Source organism: Neopelma chrysocephalum, unplaced genomic scaffold (genome assembly GCF_003984885.1).
Source record: "Neopelma chrysocephalum unplaced genomic scaffold, ASM398488v2 Primary Assembly neopelma1_72, whole genome shotgun sequence".
Lineage (NCBI taxonomy): Eukaryota > Metazoa > Chordata > Aves > Passeriformes > Pipridae > Neopelma > Neopelma chrysocephalum.
Genome location: NW_020897732.1, coordinates 7111092 through 7138090, shown reverse-complemented (window position 1 = coordinate 7138090; position 26999 = coordinate 7111092). Strand labels below are relative to the sequence as shown.

The following is a 26999-nucleotide window of genomic DNA, read 5'->3' as shown; positions in this document are numbered from 1 at the left end:
CTGTAAAGAGCTCATTACTTTCCCTCTCAGATACATTCCTCCATGAGCTATCAGCAGTAGAAGGTCATGCACGGGGCTATTTTCAAGACGGATGATCCGTGAATCCCCTGGACCTCCTAACTAAGCCTTTTTCAGCCAGAAAACCTCCAGCTGGCCTTTCATCCCAGGTCACATTTGTGCCTCTCTCCCAAGATGTCAACCTGTAAATCGTGTTCTACCACAAGAACAAATTGCTGCCACATTCAGGTCAGCTGTCCTTACACGCTGTTACCAAAACACCACACTTCTGGAAAAAGGCCTTTTCATGTTGTTACTTTTCTCCAGCTAAAAGGGCTGACAGCCTGATTCTAAGATGACTCTGAGGGTATTGATTTTGTGGGTTTTTTTCTTTTGCTTTAAATAACAACTGTTTTTCATAGAGCCCTGAAGTAACATCGCTCTCGCTCACAATTTTTATTATTTGGCTGATATGAAAGCTATCAGCTAAAATCACAAGACTGCTAATCATCCAATTTTGTATACTAAAAATAGGATATTTAGCTACATCAGATAAAGAACATTTTCCTGTTTGCACCAACTAAAATAAAACATTATCTGTTCTACATTATCCCTGTTTCACGTGGTGCCTAGTGTTTATAGGCATGCACAGTTTAAAATCATTAGGTTAATCTTGTTGTTCCACATTTTAAAAAGTTATAATTAATCTGTCTAATAGGTGGAAAAAATGTACTGACTGTTCTTTTCTACGTAAAGATTAGGTTACAGTACTATCTGACCTCAATTAGGGTTTCTTCAATTTCTTTGTTTATGCTTACCCAGACAGTTGCATAATCACCAAAAAGTATTAGACCAGCCAACCTATTATTTACATAAAAGCTGCCTTTTATGCACTTGCCTTACCAGATTTCTTCTAACTGCAACATTCCTAAATAATTTGTTTTAATATGCTTAGGATCTACTGTAAACAGAGATAGTCTCTTAAGAGTACTGCACAAAAATGTATAAAAATTTATTAAAGGACTATAACATTTAAAGATGTCTGGAATTGTAAGTAGCTTGTTGTATATGCCATATTGCATATATATATTTCAATTTTCCTTGAAAATATGTTGCTTATCATAAAAATGCTAAATAGAAGCAATTTTGCTAAATAATACAGTGAAATACGACATTAGGCAGTTGTCTTGAGTTTGGGGATTTCCACTTGCTTGGCTTTAAATTACAAAGAAAATTAGTTCTCAAATATTTTAGAATAGAGACTTTTTGATACCATGTCCACAGTGGGACCACACAGCACTGCTGCTATACAAAAAATAATAGTGATTTGTTTCAGTCACGCATTCTCAGTGCCATGGACTTCAGTGGAGATATTTGCTGATTGACACCAGCTGAAAACCATCTTGCACATAAAATGTACAGGTCAGTTTGAAACATCTGTGTAAGGACATACATAGTAAATTGTTTTACTTTCATAGTCAAAAATGTATTGGGAGATTTCTTTGACTTGAAAGAAAACCCCTTTGCACTTCAACTACATGGCAGCTTCATCCTGCATTACCAGCTGTAGATGAGAACAATCTCACAGTAGGAATTTTTTTGTTTAATAGTATTACACATGGTAATTAGCAAAATTGAAATCTTTGCATTTTTACTCAATCTTAAATTAATTTTGAATTTGAAAGGGCTTTGAATATGTTAGCAAAGGAAAATGTGAATGAAGGACACTTAAGTAGAAGGAATCAGGATTTGCACCAGAAGATTTTAAATGATCTATCAATAGAATCACAGAATCACAGAGTATGTTGAGTTGGAAGGGCTCCTTAAGGATCATCGAGTCCAATCCTAAAAACATTTTTGAACATGTTACCAAGCAGCAGCTACAGGAAGATCCTGAAAGCTTTCCACTGTACTAAATTCTACAGTCCTGACTTCAACCCATCTCCCTGGATTTACACACAGTGCCTATGTATGGCAGTCCTACAGACTGATATAGACATCAGCAATATCTATATGATTCTGTGGATATTAATGATGATTTCTCTCCCAAACCTTTGGTCATTTATGATAAGTGCCAATTCATACAATCTATCTTTTTTTCTTTGAAGTAGAAGCAATCTAGACAACTAATTTTGAATAATACCTAACATTTAGAAGCTGCAATTGGTTTAGATGAATTCTACTCTCACCATTAAAATGCATTTAGTTATATTACCAGAGGGTTCTTCAAAAAAATCAACTTTAAAATATCTATTAAGCTCTAAAACCATGATTAAAATTACTTTAATAGAGGATTTATTTTTACCAGTCTCCATAAGCCTGCTTATAGATTTCAGAAAAAACACCTAACAGAAATACATGAGTTTCAATCTAAGCTTCAATTCTGGTATTTCCATTGAACCTTTGGCATAACTGTCTGCTTCAGGCATCAATTATTGTATTTCAAAATATTCTAATATCTATACTACACCAATGGTGTGTTTCTCTTTATTTTAGTTTAATACCAATCTGATGGTTTTTTTATGAATGGGTGTTAAGAAGAAGCATCAGAATACAATGACACAAATCATCATTGCTTTAAATTAAAGAACATTAACTACATTATGCTACTTAGCTCTTATTTTTCTCCCCAAATCTATAAAATGATTAACTAGCTTTACAATTCCCAATAGTTAAGCAGCTGGATTTAGAGGTTTATGCTGGAATAGATCACATCACTTTATAGATTGAAAAGAAGAGAGTTCTAAAGTTTTTTACCAAAACCAAAAATTGTTTTAAAGAAACAATATTTCTTTCTAAAATTATATATCTCACAGTTAGTCTTAGAGGAGAGGGTGTATGTTAAAAAAATCCATCCTTACTAATCACAGCAATGAATATGATAATTAGAATGAAGTCATTGGAGAAGAGTCATAAGCAAAGATTCTTGATATTCTTTAGATGCAGGCACATTTACTGAAAGGTAGCAACCAACACTTGTTCTATTTTTCAACAGAAGAACAAGGTGGGAAAGAAATGCCATCTTGAAAACTCATTAGTCATTGTATCAGACATTTGGTACTGCAGAGACAGTTCAGGTTCTGAATAATCTTCAAAAATATAATGACATCCATTATTCAGCAATAGAAGGATTTGAGGAAAATAATTCAGATAGATTTGATGATACAATAGGTGAAAGGAAATTGATCCCCTACAGAGGGGTTAAGAGGTGAAAAAGGACAATGTGAACTAAGGAGGCTTGAGCAGAAGAAATCAGGATTGGCACCAAAGGACTTAAGAGAAGTAGTAACAGAAAAAGAGCTGTCAAACCTTTATGTTTCATATTGTAGACGAAGGAATTGTAATCCTACTTAAACCAGGGCAATGGCAAGTGAAATCAGATGAGCCTCACAGCCTCCTGGCTACATTGCTCAAAGTTTCTGACACAGAAGCAGTCAGTTCTCTTCAAAGATGAACTTCAGATTATTCATAGACACATTCTTTGTTACATCTCAGAGAGCAAACATCTAATTGCATGGTCTACAAAAGTCGAGGTAGAGGGAAGGAATTCAGCTGAAGACTTTACTCTTGTTCTCTTTACTTCATCACAGATGAATTACGATCTGACAATGACTGGTCAATGAATACTTTCAAAACAACCAGCATTGCTTGCATTTGTGGGGCAGAAAAAGAAAACAAGACAATTTGCCAGCATGGACTTGTGGGTGACTGAAACAACAGAGTTCATCTTGCTGAGACTTCTCACAAGACTTGCAAAGCTGTGTCAAAAGTTGACAAGACAAAAAAGGTTCATTATAATGATTTAGAAAGAGCTTTTAAGAGAAGAGGAAGACTTTTAATCCAGAAATTGAAGTTTCCTGATACAGAATTCGTATCTCCTGCACTGATGGTCACCACGAAAAGAAGGTGGGTGTTGCTATTACCAAAACAAGATAAACAAGCATTGTCAAATTTCATTATGTCAGCAAGAGAAGCACTACAAAGAATAACAAATTCCTAGGTTACATTTATTTGAGTGAAATATATAATGCAAAGAACTTTTAACAATCAACTAACACAGGTCTGAAAAGGATCAAAAGCCAGACAGTGTTTAATCACAAGTTGAAATCAGAGAGGGAAAATCAGAGCATTCTGAACTTACTGCATTAAGTGATATTTCCCAGGTTTTGTTCAAATTCCTCTGTGAAACCATGATGTCTTTCAGACATGAAAATATCCATTCTTTCTATCTATGCTTTTAACTCAATACATGTATAACTAAATAAAACTTTGTATAGTCTTACTCTTGCAGTTGATGATTCATTCCTCATTGTACTGTGGTCCCTTCTCCCAGTCTCCTTTCTCTAAGTTTATACATTCTTTACATACAGATATTACGTGTAGCTTTATTATAGGGAGATCCAAAATTATATTATGTGAAGATAAATCTGAAGACAATTCGCTCTCTCTTGTTCTCCTGAGAACCCTTCTAGAAAACTTTTCTTGCTCATAATGGATAATAATATTGAGTTATCATGTTTTTGTCAGCAACATTGTTATGCTCAATACCTATTGGCGCAGAGCTGAGTGCAACTCTGCAGCATTCCTAGAAATTAACAGTGAATTTATATAGCGAACCAGATCCTCATCTGTTGACTCTCTGATGTTGAGTAAATGATCTTCTCTCTGTGCCTTGTTTTATCAAATTTCAGACTATGAAATTAAGAGGTGTGCAAGATTTACAGAGGTATTCTATAAATGTGCTTTTTATTATACTTCTATTATGCCGCATACTGGAAAGAAAACCCCTTCTGACCAATGAGGACTGCATTACATGACTAGAATCAATATAAGAGTCACGTAAATAATTTGCAATATTTTGAACTTAAATCTTATTCATTAAAAGTTGAAAAGTATATTTGAATTATACTGAAGGCTTATGAAATAATTGCTGCAAACAACTACAAAATGATTTATGGCTTTAACCGATCATTTCTACCTTCATGGTTGAGTCCTTCTAAATATATTTATAATGCATATTTTTAGCACAGAATTTAATAGAAAATCAAAATATGTTCATGTCAGAGCCTCAGCCCTTTTTAACAGGGGCCAGGTTGGATGTGTGTCAAAACTGCAATTTTGCCTAATGTGCTCAAGAAATGGGACAATTAAGAGATTTCTGCAGTGACTGTGTAAGGCAGGTTCCTCACCAGTATTTGCAAGTTTAAGAAGAACCTGGGATAGTTTTTTTAATGCAGGTGGATTGTTTCACTGTCTGACATGGCTTTGAAGTTAAATGTCATGGTCATCGGAAAATTCTGGATTCAAGCAAGCTAACTATCCAAGGTCATTAAAGGTTTGTAGAGTGTGATGGGAACAAAGAGCCTTTGCAATTAAACCACTTATTTAGGTACTTAATCCTAGATATTTAGAAGAGTAAGGTTTGACTCATACAAATACAGCTCAGACCTGCTAGCAAAAGAAACATATCGGAGGCAGAATAAGGCGTAAATATCTTCTATACCAGCTGAATCCAGGGTCATGAATAGACAGGTCATTTAGTCATCCTAATTAAGATCAGGACTATGACATCTTGGACCACTCCAAACCAATAAGACACCATCAGCTTAAATCACTCCACAGGGTAAGTTATCTCTAAGGGTTTTGAAGTGCTCTTTTAATCCCAAAAGGACTGTTTAATGCTAAAAGCTAAGGAAGATGTGTTGTCTGTTTAGAGCTGCCAATTTTAGCAAAATTATTCAGCTTCAGTGTCAAAAAGTTTTATTACATATTTGCTGCCATGGATATTTCACCTCAGCTGGTACGTAACCAAAACTTGTAGATGTTAAATCTCAAAATAAGTTTACAAATTTAATCATTTGCAGTAATTTAGAACTGCTGGGCAATTCTATATGTTTTTTTTTAATCTATTCCAATAACTTTGAGGCAGTATCTTTATTCAAATTAGTTTGATATACAGTAAAATTTGAACAACAGTATGATATTTTTGCATTTGTGTAACATTTTGTAATATTTTTTTTTCAGAATTAAACAGCAGGCAGAGAAACGACTTTTAGACAAGAAGATTCCATGATTCAACACCCTCCTCTCTAAGTCAGGATAATAATCCCTATCAGATCACGCATGGTGTGAAAATGTGAATTTTACCAGCAGGCAACGGAAAAATAAAAAAAAAAGCCCCAACAAAAGAAAACCAAACCTCAAAACAGAACCAAACTAATAGCTTGGTTAAAAGTTAGGGGAATTAAAAAAAAATTGAAAACTTTTCTTAATGTTCATATATATATATATATGTATACACACACATATATATGTATATATATAAAAAATCCTAAATCAAAATTTCTGACTTTCCATACTGATGTATATCACAATCTATCTTAGACACAAGAACCTGCACACAAGACCTGTTAATTCCCTAATATCTGGTTATGCATTGCCTTTTGCTGTGCTATCTGTCCCCATCACCAATGCCCACACTATGCCTACAACCCTTTGCTTTCTAGTCTCTATTTTTTATAACACTTAAAAAGGTTGCATTTCAATACAATACAAATAAAAAATAAAAATGCAAGCATGACTCTAACAGTAAAAGGCTGCAGCTATATACAAGCAAATGCTTTTATTTAAATTCAGCAATGCTGAGTGTTTGTGCCCAAAATTTCTCTCCTACATCTCTGTTTCATGTGGGCAATATATTATTACAGGCATCTGATGCCAAAATTCTTTGCTTGGAAACTTTAGAAGTTTCTGCTTTTCTAATTATCACTGTTACTATACATATATTTGCATAAATGGTGGGATTCTGGAGTACCTATAAAGCAACTTCATTGCTTATTTCTATACCAAATATATTACAATTTTATATAGAGTTATCTTATTGATAATTGTTCTCTGCTATATTTCTCCTGACTCTTAAACTGAAACATTTGTTTGTCTACATGATTTCATGTGCCAAGTGTAATTACTTCTTGAGCAGGTCATCTGTGTCTTGAGAAAGTTTATTTCTTCAAAACACTGAGATGAAATTACACTGCAACATTGAACCTGACTTATTAAACAGAATTAGGCCAAAAGACAGCTACTTGATGCAAGATGTGCTCTATTTTTTGAACGTCAAAGTGCGTGGAGCTGGTAAAATGTTGACTGTCCTGCTCTGTTGTCAAACTGCAAATAAAGGTATTGTTAATGTGAGAAAGCAAGCTATTCACAATTTTAAATCACTCTGTTGTCAGCTTCCCCATATAATTATGTAGCCCTAGAAACTGCAAAGAAAAAGTAATCAAAACATTTACACAGAATTGGAACTGTGGATTACTGGGAAAAGAAGTTTTATCAGCAAAGATATGGCTAAAGGATTTTAGAGAGTTTATTTTGCCTCAAGCCAGGCCTTGTGTACACTAATAAAAATGAACCTCAAACGCCAAGAAAACATAGGAAACTTTTTTTTGTCATTATCCTTCCATATCTCTGTTATTTAGTAAATATTCTAAGTAATTAATCTATTTGGATAATTGTGAAGGAATCCCACGTCTTCTCTAACCTGCACATTTGTCAAACTCCACAGTGGAGGATGTATAGTTCCCTACATTTAAACCTAAATAGTGTAAGGAAAATAGGAAGTTTATCCATTTTGGTTACAAAATATATGCTACACGAACAATAAGATCAAACTCCTGCACAGAAACTGTTCCTGTGGCTATCAGTGAGACTTGCACGTACATAACATCTGCACAAATAGATTCCTTTTTGCAAATATGGATAATTTACATTCTTATAATTATTATTGTATCTGATTACCTCAACTTCAAAATTCTTTTAATTTCTAAGGATGTGTCAGACAGTGAAATTCTTCTGTCTGTTTGGTCTATTTATTTTCTGTAAATAAGATCTGCTTTCAGAGTTCCTGGATGGATGTCAAGTTACCTAATTGCAGTACAGCATGGAGTAATGCATTTACCTGTGCCTACCTTAGAAGTATTCATTTATTTATTCTGCTTTTGTTTCCCTCGGTAAATTAAGTATTTGGAATGTTTTTGTTCAAGACACTGTTGACTTTAAAAATTATAATTACAACTAGAGCCTGAAAAAACTTCTTATATAAGTATATATTGCTGTTGATTTTTTAAGTGAATATAATTTTTGATTTAGAGATCTGAAAGTAAGAAGTGTGCTTAAACTTTTTTATGTAAAATGTAACACAAGGTTTAGTTATAACAATACTATGGCCATGTTGACATACCAAGAGGAGCTCATGTCAGACTCCTACAAACCTCTTCCTGCAGCCATCAAAACTGAAAGTTCTAATTTACTAAGCAAATAGAAGCTGGAAAATGCCTGGGATATGAATACACAGAGTATATAAAATTAAAATATAAAATATTAATTTTAATTCTTGAATCTGTTGAAATTCATAGAATCATAGAACCATATTCATTGCAAAAGACCTCCAAGATCACTAAGTCTAACCTTTGACCAAATACCACCATGCTCACTAAACCATATCCCAAAATACTGTGTCTATTAATTTTTGAACATTTCCAAGTTTGATGACTCCACCACTTCCCTAAGCAACCTGTTCCAATGCTTAACCAGCTTTTCAGTGACATTTTTCCTAATATCCAACCTGAACCTCCCCTGGCATAACTTGAGTCCATTTCCCCTTGTCCCGTCACTGGTTGCCTGGAAGAAGAGGCCGACACCCACACTGCCACAAAATCCTTTCAGGTAGTTGTAGAGAGTGATAAAGTCTTCCCTGAGCAACCTCAGCTCCCTCAGCCTCTCCTCAGAGGATTTACATTCCGGATCCTTCATCACCTTTGTCGCCCTTTCTCTGGGGTGGCATTTTTTTGTCCCCAGAGCCTTCCTAACTTTGCCAGCAGTATTTAAGTTAAGAAAGTTAAAAACAACTACTTTGATCCCAGTGATAAGAAAAGAATGTTACTTCTTGACTTTTGCTGAAATAAGTCACAACATTTATACACTTCAGAGTAGCTTGGTGGGAACAGGCCAAGGCACATCAGGAACTTCCTGGACTTGACAAGGTTTCTACAGACTTGCTGAATTTCAGTGGATGTCTATTCCATTGCCTTGCTTGCGTGTAAATTTTTGAACACATGTAAGCTTCATTATTCACAACTGGCAAAGATATAAATTGCATTCTGCTTTATTTTGAACCTGCCTTCTGCCAGTTTCACCTTTCATGCATTGCAAGAGCAGTTGCACAGTCTTGTACACACTCACTGTGCCATTCTGGAATTGGCAGACCTTTCCCGTACCTTACCCATCTTTTTTTTTCCCAAATAAATATTCCTGCCTTACTGCACCACTTGATATATGGAAGATATTCCATACTTACAGTCATGCCTTCTACCTTTCTCTGAATCCTTTCATTTGAACCAGAATTTCCAATCTCTCTGAGGTACAAGAAGCAGAACTATATGTTGTATTTAAATACAGGCAAAGGACACATTCATGCAAGAGCAAACAATATTGTTGTGTTTTCTATTCCTTTCCAAATAATTCTTGAAAACACTTTCCTTGTTCAACTGATAATGGAGACTGAATTGTCATTTCCATCAAATTATCTATGACTACACTAACTGTATTACTGTTTACACATATAAGTTTGCATGTAAAGCTATTTTTTCTCCATATGAACATTTTTTAACAGTAATTTACATTTAATTTCTTCTGCCATTTTGAATCCATTTACTCAGTCCAGTAAGGGTTTTATACATTTCTAAGATCAACTTTCACCTTTAAAACTGTGAATAATTCAGTATTATTAGCGGGATTTCTCATCATACTGTTCACTCTCTTTTCCAACTCACTTATAAGTATGTTGAATGACACAGTCCCAACAGAGACCCTTCCACTTTTTTTCACTTTATCTAGTCTTTTAGAAAACTAATACTTTATTTCTAATCTGTTTCCTGCTTCTTAACCAATTACAGATTCACAATTTTGTGTTTCACATTCCACATTGTAAGAAACTATTAGTTTCCCCAGAAAATTAAGGGAAGACCTTGTCAAAAGCCACTGACAATTTAGGCAGGATCTACCAAGTGTCATATTTGTTGATCCCTTCAGAGACATTCAACAGGTTTACAAGATGGGGCGGGCATTGCTAAAAAAAAGGCGTATTAATTTTTCCCAGGAAGATGTTACACATTCAGGAGTCACATAATTCAATACTTTATTTTAATTTCCTATTTTTGACAGTACACATCTAGGGCTTTTTAACATGTTAAACCCTTTAAAGAAAAATTATATCCCATTTGCTATTCCCTAATCACCAGTTAACAAGACCCTTCCTGAAAAGGAATATTTTGGCATGGGAGCTACCCCAGTTCTTTCTATAACTTAATTCATCCATGGTGAAGCAAAAGTAGAAGTTAATGGACAGTTTGTGGCTCCTGGTATTTATTTACATGAACTTTTTCTGTTTCTATTTTCAAGCAATATTGCAACTTGTTTACTTCTGGTTTTTAAAACCTACTAACTGAGTAATTTGGAAGGAAAGCAGTTATCAATTCAGTTATTTTGCAGAAATTATTTCTTGCACTCAAAACTCCATAATAGCCAAGCTGACAAGGAGCCAACAGGAAGCAGCTTAATTCTAGAAATACATACTTTACTCCCAAAATTAACTTGTTATTGAAATTGTTTAAACAGCACACCAACAAAGACATATTTCTACCATTTTTTAAATCCAGAAACTAAGGCTAAGATGTAATAACATTTTTTTCCCTGAAAAAAAGTATCAGAAAAGTGAAGGCATCACATCCTCGATTAGACAACTAATCTGTTTTTATGAGCTCATGACAACACTGAAGAGTTTTTCGCCATTCTGGAACTTGACTACAAGTCTCTAACTCATTTTCTTGACAAACATGGAAGTCTCAAACAGTTTTAATTGACTCACAGATGTTAAGCTTCAATTTTCCATGTGCCACTCACCTCTGAACTGTCTCTCTCTTTAAATGTCAGTCTTCTGGGGGAATAGGATGTGCCTGTGCTGTTTGCAGTTGCCACTGACTGCTAAACAGACGTGTGGGTGGTCACAGTTTGGCAATGGAGGACAAAGACTTACCTGCTTCTTTGGCAACATCTGCAGTTGAAATGTTTTGGAGGTTTGAGTGCACTCTGAAGGTCACAGCTGGTCCCAGCACGCTGAAAGAGATTATTAAAAAATGTAAGATTCATAATCAAGAGACATGGCATAATATTCCTTATCAAAATAGGTTTTTGAAGAGAACCTATTAAGACACCATTTAGCCCTCTTCCTTTTGCTTCATTAGCTACATTTGCATACATTTTTATACCTCTTGTGGTTTCTTGTGTGTATCTTGTGCCCGTCTGAAAGAATTTCAACAACATTAACTAAACTTCAGAACACTCCTGTAAATAGTATTCTTATTAAGAAGGTGGCAAAATGGAGGCACTGAAATTGTTGTTCACCCAAGTACGGCATAGACCATCACTGGAATTCAGCATCCAAAGAAGATTACAGGTAGTTTCACATTTTATTTGCTTAACATCAACACAATCTTAGTCCTCTTGTCACAACTGCAAGTCAGAGGGACAATATAGAAACTCGAAATATTTATCTTGATCATATTCTGCAAGAACACATGTGGGGAAAAGATTTTGAACATATCTGATCCAAGAGCTGATTTTGATCAGAAAGATACCGCAAAGTATTTATCTTTTAACAACAGAAATAATCACTTCTTTGAATAACTTATGAGGGGAAATGATTTGACTCTGCAGGGACCTTTCTGGGTGTAGCCTGATGGTCCTTTATAGCACCAAAACCTACAAGACCTTTACAAGAGGAAGGTACTGGTTAGCCAGACGAAGAGAGGCAGAGTAAAGTACTCAGGGTTTCACAAAAAATATTATTGTGCACTTGTAAAGAAAAATAAATCCATATAAGTAATGTTGCATTCATTCTCCATCCATTCCAATAAATATACAATTCACATGCACATCTAATGAAAAGAATGAAGAAATTTCAGTTCAGATATCCTCAAAACTACATTAAAGTACTTATCCATGAAAAATATAAAATACATATAAACATATAGTAAATATACTTCTGAAAATAATTTCTGGTTAACAAGAGACTATGGAAATATTAATGTAAGAATTTACAGAGGAGAAGAGTGTAGATGCCCAAGGAGAACAAAAATTGGCCCTATTTTATAAAAGTTTACTTACATATTATGTATTATGCAAGTTTCAAAGTTTTTATTATTCATATTATCATTAAAAAGAATTACATTTATACTATGAGGAAAAACCCTACTTATAAGGTGAAGTACATTGGCTGGACCCGTACATTAACATATTTTGACCTTCTATAGCTGTGGCTTATGAGAGAATGAAATTTGAAAAATTGCTGCATAAAAGAAATAAATTGAAATATAGTTTTGTTGCAGGGCTTGAAATGAAGTATTAAATTATTTTTTAGTAATATGTTCCTCTTCTGCATTCATAAAATGGAGAGCACTTAATGAAGTGTGCTTAATTGCATCACATATATCCTAGACACAAATACCTCTAAACTTTTTCCATTTGAGGCACAAAAAAACTCTATTATTAACCATAAGACTTTGCTTTGAGGTCACAAAGGGAATCAGAGTAAGAATAAGAAATATTCTTTTAATCTTTTAGTACCAAAGCATGCATTGTGCACATTTTATTCTGGACTTAACAGGAACTGCCACTAATCAATCATTTTGCTCCGAATACTCTTTGAGGAAGGGAAGAAAAAGACCAGAGATTTTATTGCTAAAGGACACTCTAGATGTCCAGTCACTAATGGCCAAGAAACACTTTTAATAACGTTAGGTAATAATAAAACATTTCTCAACATCATAGTAATATTGTAGATCATAATACTCAACAATTGCAAAGTACTTTTTATTTGAGATAATTGCTTTACAAAAATCCAGGCTATTCCCTGACTCTGTCACTAATGCTGGGATAATCAACCATTAAATGCACCTAGGAATTTCAGGATACCACTGAATACAACTACTGCCCTTTCTGCATTGCCAACCTAAGAGAAATGCTGATTTCTCTGTAGGTGCTCTGATATTTGCAGTGCAATTAGCAATCTGCTTTAAATATAAGTAGGCATCACCCCAGTATAGAGCTGTTGCATAACAAAGATGGAGGGGGGGAAACTTTAGATATTCTCCTCAAATCTTCACCGCATAGTCCATTATAGCTGAGAACCTGGAACCAACACAAAGTTTCAAGCACAGCGTAGTTACACTTTGTCTCTATCAGCAAAAACATAGAAAGTTTCCTGCCCTCCTTCCCTTACCTGAGTGTTTTGCTTCTATTTCTTGGCCACTCCCCACTTCCTCCCCATAGTTCTCCCCTGCCCCACTCCCTGCAGCCCTGCATTTCTTGGAGTCATTAAAGTCACGTAGATTAAAACTGAGTCATTTCAGAGACCCAGCCCAGTCAGTGAGAGACGGGGATTTCCGAGGAGTGAAGCCTTTCTAGCAACCATGGCACTATTCTCTAGTGACTCCACCTGGATAATCCAGGAACACGAGAGGATCCAAGTCATGCCCGCGTATGTGCTGCCACAAACACTGTCATTTCTCCTCACTACTAAGGGAAATAAAGAGCAAAAAACAGGGTGGGGGAAAAAATTCTTTATGCAAGTGGGATGCTGTTGTGCTAATGCTATCATTTTCCAGGAAAGAATAAATCTCAGAATCATTTAAAACACCCACTCATATGTTGCTCTGTGGGATATTGTTTTCCTCTACTGTAGCAATTGAATTCTTGTACGTAAGAAATCACCTGAGCACCACACCAGCATGGTTCCACTACGCATATTCACAAAATATAAAAAATAAAGTAGCTCTTGTCACAACTTTTTGCACCTTGGTATTCTGTTTATTTAAAAGTAAATAAAAGACCTCGAGATTACTTGGTCAAAATTGCATTTCTGCCTGATGTTTTGGGAACTGACTGCTTCAGGAGCTCATAAAATGAGATTTTTCTCATGGGGAGCTTCTGGCGAAAGCACTCAATAAATAAACATTTCAATAACAAAAGATGCCCTTTGGGGAATTCTCACTGTTCATTATGTATTGGATGAGAACATTTAAACAAAACCAGTAATTATTTGACTGCAAAATATTTTTTAAAGGCTTTTTAACAAGAGGTCAACCAGCCTGAAAAAAGGTTCCAAGATGTATAAAATGCACCCCTGATAGTTCCTAACCAGGAATTTTAAGACGGGTAAATTAGACTGCTTTTCTGTGAGGCTGTCAAACCCTCTGAAGCCTCGCTAATATTAATGGCAATTGTCTTTACAAGGCTCTAAGTACAGAGGCTCGCTGAAGTGCACACGTTTGTTTATGACCTGATGAATTGCAAACAAACCATTCCCACAGCTGAGGGAGGTGCTGGGGGGAGCAGAGGCATCCCTCCTGGCTGCTTACATCAGCCAGCACTCAACCAGCTGGGGAGGGGAGAGCACTCAGACACGTAACCACAATGTCCAGGCTAACCTAACCCACATCTCAGACACACAGCTCCTGCAACTGAGATTAAAAATGTTATATAAACGTGATTAAAACAATATTTTTTGTCCAGCCCTCCCCCAAGCTGTATGCTACTACAATTGCACCCATGAAAATCTGTAGTCGACTCTTCTGACATAAATGAACTTATACCCCCCTAAATAAGAGAAGACTGGGAGTTTTGGAAGGCATCTGGACTATACAATCGTAACCACACTAAGGACTTTTTTCTTACATTTTGTTAGGATGATTTTTTGAATAAAGGTAAGCAGTCCTGGCTTCACAGCTAATAAACAGTGAGTTCTCCCCACACAAAATGTAATATCTGTTGCAATGACCTGCTAAATTTATTACTCAAAATTTACTGACTAATTACCTCCTCTGTTGGCTGTCACAACTTCTGCTTTTCTTTTTTTAAATTTCAGTAATGTTGCCTTCAGTCATAATAGGGCTTTTTTTAACAAAGACATTCAAAGCATATTGCAAATTGTCACCCTTATGTGCTGTTGTCTTTTATTCTGTTTACTATAGATGAAATAATTACAATGTTTATACCAAAATGACTTGAAGGTTGATTGCTGATTTAATAATATCCCCTCCCCTTGGGTTTATATTTCCCATCTGAAGGTGGGAGGGTACAACACACACAGAAACAAAGAATATTCTTTGTGTAAAATAGAAGTATCTCCTTTCATTAATTGTTTTACGACTAACAACATTCTTCTTATATTTTCCCTGTCAACAAATGAATGATCTGAATAAACAGAGCTGGAGCATGATCAATATGGCAAGGTCCATATCACTTTCAAGCCGTAGGTTATAATTATATTTATGAATGACAGGATTTGAATCTCCATAAATTATGTACCAAGCTTTGCATGCCTATTCCTCTCCCTCGTGTGTGTGTATTTCAGTATTACAATATCACACCGAAGGTTTACTGTGAGATACAGTCACAGTCTATCATACCCCCTAGTGGAAAAGGATTTGAGAAACAAGTGCCAACATGGTTCTGTGTACTCTTGAAGATGAAACACAGAGCTGATGCCAGATGGAAATGAGTTGAGGTGGTACTGCATTTTTAAGAGATACAGGCAGAGTTCAATTTCTCAAGACTGGAGGAAGATGAGGAGATTAGGATTGGATATTTCCAACATGAAACATTCTCTTAATGACCCTATTTCATAAAACAGAGCTTGCCTTAATAAAGCTTAGATTTGAAATTAAAGTCACTACTTGTCTATATGTTCATTTCAAAATCCTTTAATCTCTGGAGGTTAAGAAAAGCAATTAGTAACGCTCCAGAGGACTGTGCAAAGCAAATTTTGTAGCAGTGAAGGTAATTGTCTCAGGAAACGTTTGGTGGGCTTGAACTAATGACTTGCAATGTGTACACATTTCTGTTCTTTCTGTGTTTAGGAATTTGAAGCTTATGTCCATTGTTTATATTGCAATGAAGCCTTCTTTTCACCTTCTCAATATTGGAAATTTTAAAATGTTCCTGCTGCTATAAATGTGTTATATGTTATATATAGAAGTACGTAAACATACTTACGTCAAATCAAATTAATGGAGAAAAGCACATAATTAAAAGCAGCATTTTTCTACTACAGTATATTTATACAACATGATTTACAGAGAAAAGTAAAGGCAGAAAATTTTAGCTGGACATTGACATATAGTACATAAATGGATTAACAAGTGTACACTGGCATTTTTTTCTCCTGATACTCAGATGAGCTGTAAATCAATTGACTGCTTGATTCAGGCTTCACCAACATTTTGGACCAGAACTGTTGACCAGGATTTATTTAGTGAAGCATTGCATCATACTTTATTTATATTACATAAGCAGGTGCCTGACAAAGCTTCTAAGATTCAGAAAAGCTGCAAAGGATATGTTGTGATGACCTGCTGCAAAATAACACCCCTGAACCGTTGAGTAGAGAATTATTGATCATCACTCAAACTTAATACTAAAAAGGCACACATCTCTCACGCTTTAATATCTTTCCTGTTCAAAGATTTGGTTCACTTTGCACCTGAACTGCACAAATGTCGATGTACAGCTGTATGTATTCTGACATTCCTATTGACAGGTATGCATGCACAGCCAGTGATCAATTAAAAAAAATCTTTTTCTGTTTTAGCAAATTGAGCTTTTTGAACTCTCCTCTGGAAACTCTTCACATGTTCCTTAAACTGCAGAAGGATACACAGTGTTCCAGAACATACAGCCAACAACATATTATGTAGTATATTTATATCCTATATAAACTAAGCATGAACTGTTTGTTTGCAACACTGTCTAAAGAAATGTGGTCCTGCACTGAACACATGACATGGAGAGTGAAATCCGTACTACCATCACACCTGGTGTCTGACGATGGCCAGGAACTAAAGAGGGAAAAGTAAAATCCCTGCTAAGGGAAGGACATTAACTGCAGTTAGTGGTTGATTTCCTATCTTGCATTTATTAGTGTTTTTCTCCCCAGGCTGGGAGGTGTAACAGATACACCACTTAGATTAGATAGATTGACAGTTTCAGAGCAATCACGTCCTGCAAAGGTAACTATACGGAAACAAAACTTGGGTTTGGATTTGATGGTTGCAGCTCAGGTTTACTTCTGCAAACTGCAGCCCTTGTAAACCAGGTGAGTACCTGGACACCTTGTCATGCCCTCTTCTCTTCCCCTGGAATGATAAGTGCCACAGAGTGACTGCATGGAGCACCATTTCAGGGGAAGAGAAGAGGGCACGACCAGGTGTTCAAATAATGAAATGCCTTCTGGCTGACACACTACTGTCATTAGAGTATTTCTAGAATGAAGTCACAGAAAAAAGATGACTGGTCCAGAAAGGGATGCTCTCCAACAACAGCAGTCCATGTCTGATGGGTCTCTGATACCAATTCTAAAAGATGGAATTTAAATTATTTTACCTTAATCATTAATTTTATATTAATAATTTTATCTATATGCATCAAAATCGTGCTAAGTACACTGCTCCTAATTTACACTGCAAAAGATGATGAAAGTGTATTTTAGAGATTTTACAACTTGCTTCATCTGAGCTGAAGATTATTTTGCTAAGCCTACAATTTAAATGATTTAAAAAAGAGACAACGCTCAATTTAGAGATTGATGCTACACTCAGTTTGTCCTATTTTTATTCTTCACAAAATGCAACTTTTGATGATTACTCAATATCTATGAATAATTTGTGGAGTTTTAAAATAATTTTTCTATTAATCTGTCACAAGCCATGAAACTTGACATTTTCACCACGCTGAGTACATGAAAGTTGCTAGCTTTGCCTGCCATGCAAATAAGGTTCTTAATTACAGTATTTAAAAGAACAAACCATACAAGTGCTATAATTTTTTATGGTAAAAAAAAAAAGTGTTTGGACCCTGAGAGAGTGGGAAAATGGTCTCAAAAAGCTGCTTAAATGTACAGTGATTTTTCTTTCACTCCCCAAGGATTAAGCTAAAGGATAAAATTTATGTCATTTGAAAAAATAAAAATTGTATTCTATTTATATTTCCATTCTCTTTCTTTTTACCTTTATACCGACAAACAGCGGACATTTTTTAATTTTCACCCAGTAAGTTTTCAATGCATTTTCCTGACTTCAGGTCTGTTTACCCTCTGCACACCTGTGTTGTTAATGGAGTCAGCTGGAATCACATGTAAAATTTGTCTACTGGGATGACAGTCACCTTATGCTCAGTTTACACAAGTGGCTTTTACTCCTTAGTGAAGAGCATGGCTCAGATGTTAGGATTGTTGCAGAGGTACAGGTTCACCACGCTCATAGTTTTGATAGGATCCATGTAAGAGACAAATTTATTTGATGAGGATTAGGCTCCACAACCAAAGAGAAAACCCCAAATTTTGATACAGTCTCAGTTCAAAAGGCTACAAAACTACAACCAGAGTTCTCCTGCTTGCCCTCTTAATAACCTGTTGGCTTCTCCTTTAGCTCTGAGTGGACCAACTAGAAGAGTTGTTCTTGAGGTTCCCCTGCCAGCTGTGAGGTAGAGATACTTGCTTTTTAAGGGAGGCACTGTAAGTGGAATTTATTGTGCTTTTTCTGTCGTATACATATACAGATGTGTATTTGCTCTGACTGTCTTAATGGCTCTTAAGGAATACAAACCTTTCCACAGGAAAGTCACGGTGCAACTCATTGACACAGATACACAATATTTATTGGCTAGGGTGTAAAAAAATAATGCAAAAGAATTATTTATCTTTTTCAGCTGGGTCAGCGGGTCTGTAATATTCATTCAATCCAACCACTGAGGTCACAAAACAGAGAAAAAAAAAAGTGTGTTTGTACACGTAGGAGAATCAGCTAGCCAAGGGCAGGAGGATCAAGAAAGACATAGATGTAAGATACTTTTTTCATATATCTTCTAAGGGATTATCCCTACATTATAATCTTTTTTCATTTCTAATATTAGTAATTCTATTTGTGAACCAAGAGTGAGAATCACAGTTCTCTGTTTCTATTCTCATATCTGTCACCAAATTCTGTACCATTTTAGGGAAAATGAAGCAAATTGCCTTGAGTTTCAATTTACCCATCTGTAGAATGGAAATGATTACCTGTTAATAATATGGGAAATGTTATATAAATGAAATGCAATGGCATATACTCAGTGACTTGCTTGAGAGAAAGGAATATATCCTGCCTACCCTGTAATGTTATTAACTTTAATTTTATTAAAAATGGAATATGACAGCATTCTCAGTCACACAGGGGGATAAGTAGTAGAGAAATATGAAGTTAAAAAAGATAAACTTCAGAAGGTCACTTATCTGAAAAAACCATCTCTTGAGTAGGGACCTGTGAGTTCATGGAAATGTATCTATAAACCGGATTCATTCTGCTTTTGTTTACACAAGTGTAAACCCTCTGTTTTAATGAGATGAAATGTTGTAATGAAAAGCCAAACATCATACATACTATTTGTAAGAATCTCCTTAGATTTTTATGGTCTTTCTCTTTTGTCACGTAGAATTCTTAAAATGCTGCAGGCCAAAATCCTTCTTGTTATTTTAATGATTTTTATATTGTTTTAGCAGGCAAGTTCAGGGAAGAAGGCAGAATGATCTTGGTTATATGCACATTCATTAAAGAAAAGCACACAAAATATATTATATTGTACCTTAGGGGAAAAAGCCACAAGACTAATGTAATGCTAAGGTTGTGAATTCACACATTTTTAAGTAAGGAAATGCAGAGTTGAAACTTTCACCTTATTTTTGTTTCCTTATCATCATTCCTTTAAAAACTGATGTATATTTATATTATAAAGTAGTTGTCAAATAAGACAACATATACCAGAAAACATAGTGTAATTTCCTATAAATGCCTGCATGAAATGAGTTATAGAAGTACATTTTTCAGATAATTTGTTTCCCAGAGTCATTAAATCTGTGGAAGAAGTCAAGTTTGAGTAAAAGGGGTTCCATTATTTCTGAGTTATGCTTTTACAACATTTTAAACAAGATTATGTCAAATATCCATAGGCTGTTGGTTTGCTAGTTAAAATCAGAGATGATGACAAGTACTGCTCAACTTTTTTGAAAGGTGTATCTTTTTACTAAGACTAAGAATAGCACAGGTTCAAACTGAAATAAAAATCTTGCCTAATTTCTGGAAAATAAGTAGAATGGAAATAAAAATTCAATCTATTGCTAGTTTATATTACATTATCTTAAAGAGGGCAGGATGAACTATATGTTTTTCCATATACACAATACTAGAACGTTCCTCTCAGTAAATCTAAATGACATAGATGGTAGAATCCAGAATCTGTCAATCTAGAAAAAAACTTTGCAAGAATATTAATCCACAGGTGTTCAACACACAACACAAGAAAAGATTAATCACATCAAATAAATGAGAAATCAGTCATGGAGAATCTGCACAGAAGAGGGAAGTCTGCAGATACAAACCTAACAAGACACTGTGCTACCTGTCCCATTACTGCTCAGTGGTTAAATAATCCTCCCTCACACTATTCTGCTTCTCAATAATTTCCTGAGATGTTCACATTTAGAACATACATATACCAGATGTCATAATACATCAGCACGGTGAAGTGAAAATACCAAGTACTGTTCCAGTGTTTAGGTTCTGGATGACTGAATGTGATTAACTGGTTGATTGAATTTTTCAGGTGTTATAAAAATAACATGACAAACAATGAACAAAACCTATATGGCATGATTAGGACACTATAGCCAATGCACATGTTCATAATAGGTGAGGTTGGGAGCTCCACTCATCAGCCTGCCCACCCAACACTTCCGATTTGAACGCATTTAAAGCTTCTCCAAACTTCCACCACCTGGTTTGATTTTCAGACATCTTCCTCAGTTCAAGTTCTTTTCACTGGGATGGTTGGCTGGCTTTTCAAATTGTATTTATTCCAGCCCAACCGTTTCAGCTCTTCCTAAGAATAAGGATAATGATAGGTAATATTTGGTTGTGTAAGGCCTTTTGTTTGAAAAGGAGGTGTAAGGTGTCTCTAACCCCACTGCTTGGAAACAGAGATTTGAAGCATGGCAAGAATGTGCTTGTAACTGCCCTCATGATAAGCTTTCCAAATTCAAGCTCTTGTTAGAATCACTGTTTACTTAAAAAACATAGTTGGCACTTCATTTGTAGAAATGCAATCTTTCTTTTCAAACTATTTTTTCAGTAGGATCCCTGACATCCAAAGACTAATGGTGGTCAAGCACTAGAGAAGACCAATATTTTCAGGGGGGTTAATTTCAATTTTATCAGACTTCAGAAAGTATGTTGCAAATAAGGTGTGGAACTATAAAGATGTAGAGGTCCTACTGTTACTTTGAATTCTGCTGGTACCATCCACTTCAGATTCAGACTCAGACTCAGTTCATTCAAAACCAGATCATTTCGGGAATTTATTTATTTATTTTAGAGGCCAAATATTGTCTAAACTGAGAGCTGACTTCTGGGACTGCTGAATGCTCAGGATAGTAATTGAAGGTAATGGGATCTTTTCTCAGGCAGTAAAGTTCTTTTCAGTAGAGGCTGAACAAGGTATACTTTGAGACATCACTCTGGACACCTCATATTAGCAAATGCTTTGACACTAATCTTTTCATGCATAACTCCAGCTATGTGTGGTCCTAATAAAACCCCATCTCTCGTGTGAGTTAAATATATTGCTTCATGTTTGTCAAGAATTTTGATAGTGTACTGAAGAGCACCATTGGAAAAAAAGCTAAAGCAAAGCATAAGGAAACGGGATTTCTGACCTTAAAACAGAATTTGATTAGAGTGCAACAAATAAAACCTGAACTCACACATTGAACAATGAAAATAAAATGAAACATTGAAAAGCTACTCATTAACCGAGTATTTTTTTTCTACTGTAGATAGTATAGATAGCTGCAGAAAAATATATAGATATGACTAAATATTTCAGGACTGTATCATAAGTAGAGTTGTTCAAAAGATTAGTCACCTGAACAAACAAAAAATTTAAGAAAAAAATGGCTTGAGTTCAGACCAAAGTCAAATTTTTGTTTATTCTTATCACCAAAATAAAAGCATTTTCCTTATAAGACAAACTGTTAAATTTTGAAACTAGTCATTACTTTGAATTTATAGTATTTTCCTTCCAAAACACAAACCACACTACTGTGTCTGCTATAAAGTTTGAAAAGTATTTTTCAGCTGAAGTCTTCATACAGTTTCCCTACATACCTTCAGTTACCTGAATTTTCATTTTTTGTATAATAAGCTATTCAAGTAAAACACTGTATTATCTGTAATCTCAGTAGGGAGCACTGTCAGGTGAAAGCTGAACAACCAACCTTAATCCTGGGTGTTGGAGCTTTAGACTCTGAAAGATGAGTGATTTGGTCTTTTAACTTAGCTTTGGATGTACAATATAGATGCAACAAACCATTCATGATAGGGGAAAACTGGTTAAATGTTATGGCTTTGCAATCCAGGACATTATATTAGATAACCAGGATCAGCTTTTTGAACTTGAAAAATCTATTTATATTACCATCTGAAATGTAGCCTAAGTATCCTGTTCATTCCCAACATTATATATCTATATTATATGCTTATATATAGTCAATTGTTACACTTCAAAACAACAGCAGCAGATAGAGATTAATGTAATTTTATGGAATGAATATAAAGTGCTCTGATACAGCTTTTCCACTGAAAAATTATATATGGAAATGGAAATGTTAGTCAAGTTATCACATCTCCTGAAAGGACAGTTCTTTGAGTACTGATTTGAAGTATATTAGAAGGCAAAAATTACAAAGATGCCATTAAGATGAATGAGTGGAGGAAGTTAAAGCAGAACAAAATGGGGAAAAAAGAGACACCTAGAGGGAAAGACCTTCAATGGCAATTCTGAAAATCATATCAGTCTAGAGAGAATGCAATATTCAGTGAAAATCTAACTCTTAACTGGAGGCTGAGAATGGTAGAATATAAGGTCTGAAATACGATGAAATCAGAATAATCTGTTTTCTTTCCGTACAAAGGTCTTCAGCTAAGCCAGAGCTGAAAATTCCCCTTAGCAATGTTCTCAGTAAATACCCCAAATATGAGAACATTAAATAAAAGTCTGGAAATAATTTGTATTCTCATCAGAAACCAAAGAAGTTATCTATGTTCTAATCAGTGGCTTTGACTGTTAATTCTAAGCATCCTTTCTACTACCTTCAAAGGTGAGCTTACAGATTTTGGTATTTTTATTGTATTTGGATGTTTTTTGATAAAGTCTCATGTTTGTAAGTCTATTCTATAACATGTGAAGAACTGCAATTACATGAAGAAGGTCAATGTTGCAGATTGCAAAGTCATATTTTTTTTTAAATAGGTACAAACCCTCCTAACATTACAACCAATCTGACTTCAATCCATGATACCAGTCCAACAATCAATCACCACGGGCATTGGACACCTATAATTAGATTATAAAATCATAACTATAGTCATTTTACGTCTGCTTGCATAATTACATCAGCATGCTAATATCCTTTTAATGGTCTCTAATGATGTAATAAGAAATAATGGAATTTATTTGACAGCTACATAACCATTAACAAAACATGTTAAGCATAACTATTACTTCCATAAAGATTCAGGCTGTGTCCAAAAGTGACAACTAACATGTTGGATCTTTTTTTCAACGTTGAAATATTTCTAATTACGAATTCCCTAAATCTATTCCTGCTCATCTGCTTCCCAGGGTGAGCAAAGTTTATGTCAGTGCAAACTTGACAACAAATCAGCTGAAGAAGTGGACTGAGTGCTCTGGAAGTCAAGCCTGAGGCTATACTGTGAATTGAAGGCTATCAGTTAAAGTTGGCAGGATTGTGAAAGACAGAAGATAAGATAAGCTGATTACCACCATGCATCAACTAATCAAGAGCTAACAGGGGGAATTGGTAGGAATCTGTAGCAAAAGCAATTGTTTCACTTATCTAACTTCAAATCACAGGAAAAAACTGAAAATATAAGGAAGAGTGAAAGATATTTGCAGACAAAACTAACTAAAGGTAGTAATGTATTAGTGAAGAAGTCTCTCTAATGTATTTTTTCAGAGAAAAGGGCAAGAAACTCTTAACTGAGAATTTAAAGAGCTTTAAAAGAACTCACCACTTGCCCTCTCTCCTCAGTTCTTCTTACACTATTCCAATTTGATGTGATGACTTTGTCTACACTCTCAAATTAACCCCATTATCCTCATTAACATGTCTTTACTCTGAAATCTCTGCAATGATCTAAAAAAAATCCAAGTCTACACTGTTACTTTCGAACCATTTGGAATTCTTGGAGGGAAAAGAGAGAACTGAGAATTTTAGACCAAGCAAATACTCAGGTCAAAGTTCAAAGTAGCTTAGTACAACAAATTCCCACCCCTTTTATAAATCCTCCATCTTCAGCCTTACTGGTAGTTTTTTCTACATAAATTCCCCATTTTTTAAAAAAAATGAATCTCTAAGAAAAAGAATACTTTTAGTAGCCAGTGAAATAAAATAATGTAAATCACCCATGATTCCAAAGCCCAAGTAGAAAGCATATTTTCTGACAGACCTCATTCTCACACTTTGATATGTCAGTTGTGGGTATGACATGGCATCAAGTTTTTCCTGAAACTCTTGCCCATGAGGCCACTCAGAAGCTAACCAGAGTCCTCAAACTCACACTGTTTTCCAGATAGTGGTGCAGTGATAAGAAAACAACAAATCCAAAAAGTGTTAACTCTTTTCTTGGCAAGGCCTTTTTTCTAGAGACTCTACTACTTTTATACCTACTGGTCAGCTCCACATATCTTCATTATTTCATGGGTTTAACCCAAGTCAAAGCATCTCATTCTCTTGGACAAAGAAAATTTATTATGGATGAATTCTCACTAATCTGAGATTCGGGATAACCTTTCACAGATTTATAGATCGTTTAAAAAGGCAAAGACTGATAAAAACACTGTACAAATAGAATTGTCAGTTGTGTTTGGAGTTACTGTAACTCATAACATACTTTTGAGATACTGACCATACAAGTACTTTTAGCACAGTCATATCACATATTAATAGAGGCAAAATAACCAGCTTCCCTAATTTTGCACATTAAAATAAAGAAAAGGTTGATCATAGCTAGCTATATTTCTGGAGGGATATTTTTCATTAGAGGATGAATCTACAGCCTACCAGTTGCAATTTTGTTGTGATTTATCAAATGATAAAAAATAACCAAAAGGTTTTATACTAACAATTAGAAAGGCAGGTGAAAGTGTTCTTGTACTGTAAATGAATGAAGTTAATGATGCAGAACACGCTGATTCCAGCAGAGAAATTATTCCGTGGGATTACTCCTTTAAATGTGCAGTAGTTTATCTGCTAGTGTTCAAAGTCAAGGATGCAAATTCTCTTTACAGGGAAGAAAATAGAATATCATTGGGGTTTGTAATTTAAAAACTCAGTTTTCATTAAAATGTATTTCATGAAATACAACCAAAAAACATTCATCGAACAAAGCAAACGAATAAGGGACTATTTTCCTTCTCAATAACTAAAGTCAATGTGTCTGGTATTTTTCAGGTTTCTAAAAAGATTTTTTCCTCAGTAGTCTATTTTTCCATACATATACAGTCATAAAAGGGGTAGAATTTTATTTTCAGTTAAGAATAAACACTCCACTAAACATGAAACATCATCAGACTATGACTTAGATCAGAGCATTAAACAATGAATTACATTCTGTAACTGAAAGTTAAACAAAAGTTGATGTCAGCACAGGTGAGATTGAGAAAGACTCTGCACTTCAGCAACCCAACCCATGGGCCAAAGCAAGGAGCCCCAAGCCCTCTGAAACACAGCCTACCCCGACATCAGTCATTTTCTGTGCACCCAAGATGTGGCTCTTTCCAGCAAGTTGTTGAAACCTTCCCACAGCTCACCCTTCTTTGCCATCCCTTTTATATCAAACTACTTTCATTTTCTGTTTTATAAAAAAAGAATGAAGTTTTGTGAAGTAAATGTTCCTACCAAAATGCTTTCAGAAAATCGCCACTCTAAAGCTCTTTACTGGACATAGCAAATCCATAACCTCCTAGTTCATGACATTAACATGCAGAGCATTCATCAGTATGAATCATAGGAGGAAAAACAGTAGCACAACATAGTTGAACTCCCTGTGACTTTTTAAATTAAAGTAGCTGACCAAGCAGCACGACCCAGGGTGCCACGTGCCAGACTCAAAGCCAGGGACTCAAATTCTTTATTCATCTGTGATGTAACATTTTCCCCTCGGCAATGCTGGTTATAATGACCCTTCACAAGACTTTCCTTACCTAGGAGCTTTTACATAAGGTTGGTAATATTTTTACAGCACTTTGGACAGATTATTTTTCACTATGGAAGCACAGGAAAGTTTCAGTCTTTATAATTCTTTCAAAATAATTTGTTCCTGTGTGTAGGGAATGTTACAAAGATCATCACAAAGATCATCTTTTGCCTCTTGCACATTCTCATTAATTTTGGCATTAAAGAGCACATATTTCTTTGTAAGACAAACTATTCAAAAATAATGAGAAATCAAATCAAATAAAAAGGAGTAAATTCCATGTACATACTTGACATCATCGAAGACACTCATCTGCAGCTTCAGGAGATCTGCCACTTCCTTTATTAACTCCAAGCCCTTTTCCACACTCAGGGGGCTGTTGAAAGGGAGCAAGAAAACAGAACATTACGAAAATGGAACTCATCAATACTTGAGAGGCTAAAGGTCCCAAAAGAGTTATCACCTTGGCCTCTTTGAGCCTGAAAGCCACCACTAACTGTATTCCTGTCACATAGTGATCGTGATATCAAGGGAATTGGGATCAGGTGCTTCTTCAGGCATGATGAATCACCTGAATTT

At 35.2% G+C, this 26999-nt stretch overlaps 1 protein-coding gene across 1 annotated transcript in view; it reads right to left on the bottom strand.

The window, feature by feature from the left end:
- PTPRN2 (protein tyrosine phosphatase, receptor type N2) overlaps positions 1 to 26999 on the bottom strand; it is a 645766-nt gene that overhangs the window by 346536 nt on the left and 272231 nt on the right. The window contains exons 10-11 of the mRNA XM_027687014.1: positions 26710 to 26796; positions 11093 to 11172 (exon numbers count right to left, since the gene is read on the bottom strand). Coding sequence (XP_027542815.1) covers positions 11093 to 11172; positions 26710 to 26796 — 167 coding nt within the window. The remainder of the gene's footprint in view (positions 1 to 11092; positions 11173 to 26709; positions 26797 to 26999) is intronic.